The 6000-nt window shown below is 54.2% G+C and overlaps 1 protein-coding gene across 13 annotated transcripts in view; it reads right to left on the bottom strand.

The window, feature by feature from the left end:
• Nucleotides 1–5170, bottom strand: part of ZWINT (ZW10 interacting kinetochore protein) — a 512035-nt gene extending 506865 nt beyond the window's left edge. For 7 of the 13 annotated variants that reach the window (XM_082719493.1, XM_082719492.1, XM_082719486.1 and 4 more), the window contains exons 1-8: nucleotides 5030–5147; nucleotides 4335–4425; nucleotides 4061–4184; nucleotides 3768–3934; nucleotides 3573–3629; nucleotides 2924–3066; nucleotides 2683–2842; nucleotides 2472–2589 (exon numbers count right to left, since the gene is read on the bottom strand). In XM_082719493.1, the coding sequence (XP_082575619.1) occupies nucleotides 2512–2589; nucleotides 2683–2842; nucleotides 2924–3066; nucleotides 3573–3629; nucleotides 3768–3934; nucleotides 4061–4184; nucleotides 4335–4425; nucleotides 5030–5070 (861 nt within the window). In that variant the 5' untranslated portion in view covers nucleotides 5071–5147 and the 3' untranslated portion in view covers nucleotides 2472–2511. Of the gene's footprint in view, nucleotides 1–2471; nucleotides 2590–2682; nucleotides 2843–2923; nucleotides 3067–3572; nucleotides 3630–3767; nucleotides 3935–4060; nucleotides 4185–4334; nucleotides 4426–5020 lie in introns of all 13 variants that reach the window. The other 6 variants (XM_082719484.1, XM_082719482.1, XM_082719485.1 and 3 more) reach the window with 2 other exon arrangements.
• Nucleotides 5171–6000: the final 830 nt, after the last annotated feature.

A 6000-nucleotide genomic window follows, 5' to 3' on the forward strand; every position in this document is an offset into this window, starting at 1 on the left:
TCATCTTCACCGAAATACAGAAGGTAGGAAATGGCCAAGAAAGGACTACCAATCGATGAGTCAAAACAGACAGATGACAGTGGGATCACAAAAGCCAATCTCTGACTCTTTTGATATTTGCAACTGAATGAACATCTGAAATAGGTCAGAGAGAAAATTAGGTAAGGCACAAAAATATCAGGAGTCCAACATTAGGCTGACAGACATTAAAAGGGTAAAAAAAAAAAATCATAACTTTATACCAATAACCTTAAAAAATTAGAAATGAAAAATTCTTAGAAAAATGTAACAGTAGCTACGAAATATGAAATTATAACTCGGGAAAAAAGCAAGATGTATTTCACCACAAAAGAAAATTTTGTTTAAAAGGAAAACATTGTTTTTATGGATATCAGAGAGAGTGTTTCTGTAATCAGACTAAGCCTACCGTCCATTTTGTTTATCAGGGATACTCCTGGTCCTTATTAGTGTCCATCCCTCCCTGTACCTTAATGGTCCCCGTGTCTCTCCAACAGATGGAAAAGAGGAAGAGGAAATACTCAGCAGGCAGCAGAGACCACAATTTCCCAGGGGGAGGCTCCCACCCTAAACAGGGGTGCCTGGTGCAAAAATAGTGAACAGGACAGTGTTTAGGGGAACCTAAGTGAGGACAGAGTAGCTATCCTATCTGAAAACAAATCCCAATTCCTAAGCTTGTCAGTGCAGAGCACCAACACCATGGACCACATTGGCCAACAGAACACTCGAGCCTCCCCTCCCCTTTGGCCTCATGTGTGCACTGACTCATTCGTACTCCCTGAGAGAAAGCTGGTTCCCAGAAGTTCCTCAGATGTCTAAGTGGGATTACTGGTCATCTACCCAATGTCTTCCCCTGTCCCTTGACATGGAGCATCTCAAAACATTCCTTGACCTGCACATGCAGGCTCCACAGAGTATCCTGTCTCTGCTGACTCTCTGGCAGTCACCATGTGTGCAAGGACATGGTGAGTCCACACCAGCCCAACCTATACCCCAAGCGCCCCCTAGGAGGCCCTCCTTCCTCACTATGGGTATTTCTGCTCTGCCCTACATACCCGTAAAAATTTCAGGGTCTACAAGACTACAAAAGTGATCCAGAATGCAGGGAAGGGGAGCCCACCCAGTGGGAAGCAGAGGAAGGACTAGACTGCTATGGGGATTGCTAGAAGGCTACATTCAGGACCGTGTGTGAGTGGCTGGATGGGCAGATGGAGAGCACCCCTTCAGGTATCTGTGTGCTCAATCCTCACCACCCCCCTCACTCTGTCACTGTGGAGTCATCAAAGACCTCTGGTATCTGTCCCACTTCATATATACACAATGGGCCAACACACTCAAAAGAACAATTAGAACACTTGGGACCTCCGAAAGGCAGAGGAAATGACCAGCGTGCCCAAGGATCTCAATCTCTACCTGCTAGGAGGCCCCTGGTCAGAGACACAGCAGAGAGCAGCAGCATCCCTTGAAACTCTCTCACCACAAACAAAGCCTCACTGTCTCTTTCTCAGAGATGCTTGAGTCCTGCTCACAGAGGAGGGTCCTGTTTTCAATGGGAGAATGGGTTTCCCACTGCAGCTGTCACTGGTGTCCCTCCCTCTCTTCGCAAGCAGCCTTTCGCCCCCAAACAGAGAGGTAACTCTCCCAAGCAGCCATATCCCCACTGCTCCCGCGCCCAGCAAGAGACCCGTGGAGGAGAGGGGGCAAACTGACAGAGAACACACAAGCCCCTGCAAAGAAGGGTCTCTCTGTTACTACTGCTCTAAATTTACCATACTATTGTTTTCCCATGTTTACCACACTCTGCAATCAGGTATTGACCTGTTTACTTGTTCATGATCATCATGTTCCCCACAGCCAGCCAAGGACTAGTCAGGTAAGCCCGCTGCTATAGCTCAAGTTCATAGCAAGAGCCCTGACACAAAGCATGGATTCAATCGATATTTGGGCCAGCAATTAAAATTATCTTCCTGTATCTAACCACCTGCACAAAGCATTCTCCTCTTCACTGGATTAATCAGCTCAGCATGTTTGATTCATATGAATTTGGACGAGCAACCCATGAGGCTCCAGGCCAGGGCCCCTTTCCCATCTGCACCCTCTCTATTCACACCAGTCCCAGCACCTGTCATATTGCTGGCTTCAAGTGTGGCTCTTCCCACCAACACAGGAACAGGAAAAAGATAACTAACAGACCTCTAGGGCTCTTAATCAACAGAATCCAGAGCCCACCCCCATCTAGGTCATGGTCAGAAACCAGACTGGTCAGGAATTCCTAGTCCATCCTGCAATAGGGTGGGACTAGGGAGTTCAGGAAGAGAGAGGGGTTAGCCCAAGGCAGCTGGGTACAGGATGTAGCGATAAGCTTCAGCCATAGATTAATCCTTCCCATCTTCTGCCCCTCTGTGAAAACAGAGCCCAGAGACAGAGACCAGAGGTCCTCCTTCCTTCCATACCTGCAGTCCAGGGACACCAGAGTCCAGAGTCGGACCTGCTCTAGGTTCCTTTCCCATGTTGTTGTCCCTCAGGAAGTCCAGGTGAGCTCGGATCTCCAGCAGGCTGTGGGCCATCAGCCTTGGGGACAGAGACAGGGTATGGGTAGTGGGTGAAGCCTATCTCCCAGCTTCTTTCTCCACCTCCCTGGCTCCCAGCCCATCTCTCATTCACCTTGGACAGCATACTCCTGTCTTCCCCTATGGTATCCCCAGGGTTCTGTTTCTGGGGCTTATCCTTAGAAAGATCCAGCATCTGTGGCAGCTCTGTCTCTGCCTCAGGAAATGGCAGCTGCCCTTGCAGAGTGTATAACAGCTGGAGGAAGGTCTGGTGCCTGGAAGGAAAGGGATAAAGAGAGTTGTAAAGAAGGGAAACTGGACCGGGCTGAATCTGTAGCTCACACTCCCAGACTCACCTGTGAAGCGTGTCCTGCTTCTTCTCTGCCTGCTGTTGCAGACTTCCAAGCTCCTGAGACAGTTGTTCAAGCTCCTGCTGAGCTCCTCTCTGCCGCTGCCTCACCTCTGCAGAGACTTCTGCCAGATGCTGCAGATGCTTCTCCTACCGGGAATGAGAAGGCAAACGTGGCTCTTTGGATGTGCAGGTCTTACAGCCATTTTCTTAACCCCTCCAGGCTAGACCCGACTTGGGGCTCAGACACACAGATGGAAAGGGGGACCCTAGCCACTTTAGGCAAAACAGGGGCCCTAGAGAAAAAGAAATGAGCTATTCCAGTGGAAAGCATTCTGAAGGAAAAGGGCACATATAGGATAACTTCTCTAGCCTGCTAAGTGCCATGTGGCCATGTAAGCACTTGCTCTGCTAACGACATCATCAACTGAGATCCATACGGTAGGTGCTAACCTCACTACCACTCCAGACAAGACTCGATGCACAGGAAGTGAGGGAACTGCCCAAAGTCCTAACACGGGACATGGTGATGCTGGCCCCTGTGCTATAATGCCTCACAAGAAAGGAGGGGAAAGAAGGTCCTCCAGGCAGAGGATTTAGCTCATGCAATGACATGGTGGTGGGGAAGGGAGATTTTCCTAGGGATGTGGACCCACCTGTTGCAGCTGCCACTGCTTCTGGGCTGTTCTCAGTCTTTCCATGGCCACCTGCTTCTGCAGGGAAACAAAGGAGAGGAACAAGAAGAGGAGGAGTGTTTTTCTGGTTGGATTCTGGGAGGTGGCCAGTAGGCTCAGCATGTGTGCCCTTTCCCTCCTCTCTGCCTGACATTCTCTCCCCTCAGTCTGGCTCACCTTGGCCTGGAGCTCTTCCAGGGCTCCAAGGAGCTGCGCCCGCTTCCTCTGGGCCTCCACCATTGTGGGCAAAGCCTGGGTCAGGGCACCTGTGATGGCTTCCACATGCTCTTGGTAGGAGGCCTTCAGCTCTTTCCACTGCTCCTTGGCTGCAAGTGCCTTCTGCCCTGAAAGGATCCACCATAAAGGAGACTAACCTGCCTGCCTACAACACTGAAGCCTCTGCTTTCCCATCAGCTGACCCTACTGACAGCTCCTTCCTTTCCCATCCCTCCCCCTCCACCCCCACTCACGGCTGGTGTCTTCAGAAGCCAAGGGGTCTAGTCCCTGGACAACGTCCTCCTGAGCCAAGAAGTTCTGCAGGAAGTCTACTACCTGAAGCTGGCTGCAGAGCAGTTTGTCCTTCTTCCGGGAGTCCTGTTTGGAGAGCAGGCAAGTCAGGGAACATCATTACCTGTGTGCCCTGGTAGGCTGAGAATGCCTTCCTGGGTGCTCACCATCCCCACCACCCACTACCCCCCACCCAGAGGACCCAGGAGAGCCCCCGGTGGCCAATCCTGCACATACCATCACAAACTCCGCCAGGATCTGGGCCGGCAGCTCTGCCTCTTCTTGCCGGCCAATGGGCTCCATGATGTCTGCCAGCTTGGCCAGGGCCCTGAGGGAAAGAAGACGGGGGAAAAGGGAGACTCCTTGGGTGCTAGTCCTGGCCAAATGGAGTGCAGACACATACACAGACCTGTACCGATGATGAGTCTTGCCCTGACCGGTAGGCCTGCAGAGCTGTCTAGGAGCAGGATCGGCGTGTGTATAAAGGCAATACACACCCTGAATAAGTTAAGCAGAGCAAGGGGAGTCAAGGCAGCACAGGGACAGGAAGACAAGGGGCCCCCGCTCCGACGCGCAGGGGAGTCCCAGGCAGGTAGCAACCTCGGGCAGAGTTGGAGGAGGACGATCCAGGCTCTCCCTGGACCTTCCCCTCTGGGGGCTAAAGCGTCCCCAGGCAGGCAGGGGTGGGGAAGTGTGCGTGGACGGCGGGGACACAGAAGCTAAGTGACTCTCCCACACGCGTCCTGCGTGGACGCAGCTAACCGCGAGGGGACGTGGAGGTGCGCGGGGACAGGCCAGGGTGTGCGCGCGCGGGGAGAGGGAAGTCCCTCCCTCAGTCGCCGCGGCCCGCACAGCTGGGTGCCGGGACCACCGGGGGTCCGCGTGGTGCGGCAGGGTCCTCCCCTCCCGCTCCCGGCTGTCACCTAGCTTACTCTAGCGCTGGCGCCCGCACCCCAGCTTCCCGCCCCTCCATGTCTGCAGCGGGTGGGCTACGGCTCTTCCGCCGCCAGGCCGCAGTGCCGTTTGGATTCGCCGCGGCTGCGCGCCTGGACAAGCGATTGGCTGCGGGGCCAGGGGGCGGAAACCAAGGGCCAGCGTGCACTCTGATTGGTAAGCGCTGACGAGCGAGCCGTTGGAACGCCGGATGTTTGCGCCGGCGCCCTGGCGGCCGGCGCACCGAGTTCTGCGCCTGCGCGCAGCCCGTAGTCGGGCGGTAGGCTGCGAGTGTTCTCTGGGCCAGGTCAAGGGAGCGCGGCCGCTTCGCTCTTGACAGGACGTGGAGACTAAGTCTCTGAGTTCGGGGTTTAGGGGAGTCTTTAAGCCCTGAGATCACTTTAAAAATTATGTTGTGGTAGAGGGAGAACAGTGGGCGTGCTTTCCCACGGACGCTTGGCATTCTTAGGAAAGAACAGGGATCCTAGAGGCGCAGGGGGCCGCTGATTGCAGCGCCGGAACGCGTCGCTCTCTGACGGACGGGTCCGAGGATCCGACTCCCGGCCCCACCAGTGCCTGCTGGCCACTCCGGGGCTCCGCCCGCCGGCCGGGATCCGCCCCGGACCGCGGCGGAGAACCTGTTCCGCGCGCTGCTCTGGGTTAGCTGAGTGCCTGGCACCGCGGGCCCCAGGGGGGCTGCGGGGAAAGGACGTGAGGAACTGGAAGACGCTGAGAGGCAGGAACCAGGATCGGCTCCTCCCGCTAAGGCCGAAAGCTGCACCAGCTGGGGGCCCTGGGAAGAGCGCTCCGACCGGCATGCCTGAACAGCAGCCTTCAACGTACAGTTTACCATGTCTGGCATCCAGTTAAAAACCACAAAGTTTGCAAAAAAAATAAGGAGGAAAAGAAAAACCATAATGAGAAGAAAAAAATAAAATCACTGATCAGAACAGAAATCAATGTTAGAATC

Source organism: Mustela nivalis, assembly GCF_964662115.1.
Source record: "Mustela nivalis genome assembly, chromosome: 2".
In the NCBI taxonomy this organism is placed as follows: Eukaryota; Metazoa; Chordata; class Mammalia; order Carnivora; family Mustelidae; genus Mustela; species Mustela nivalis.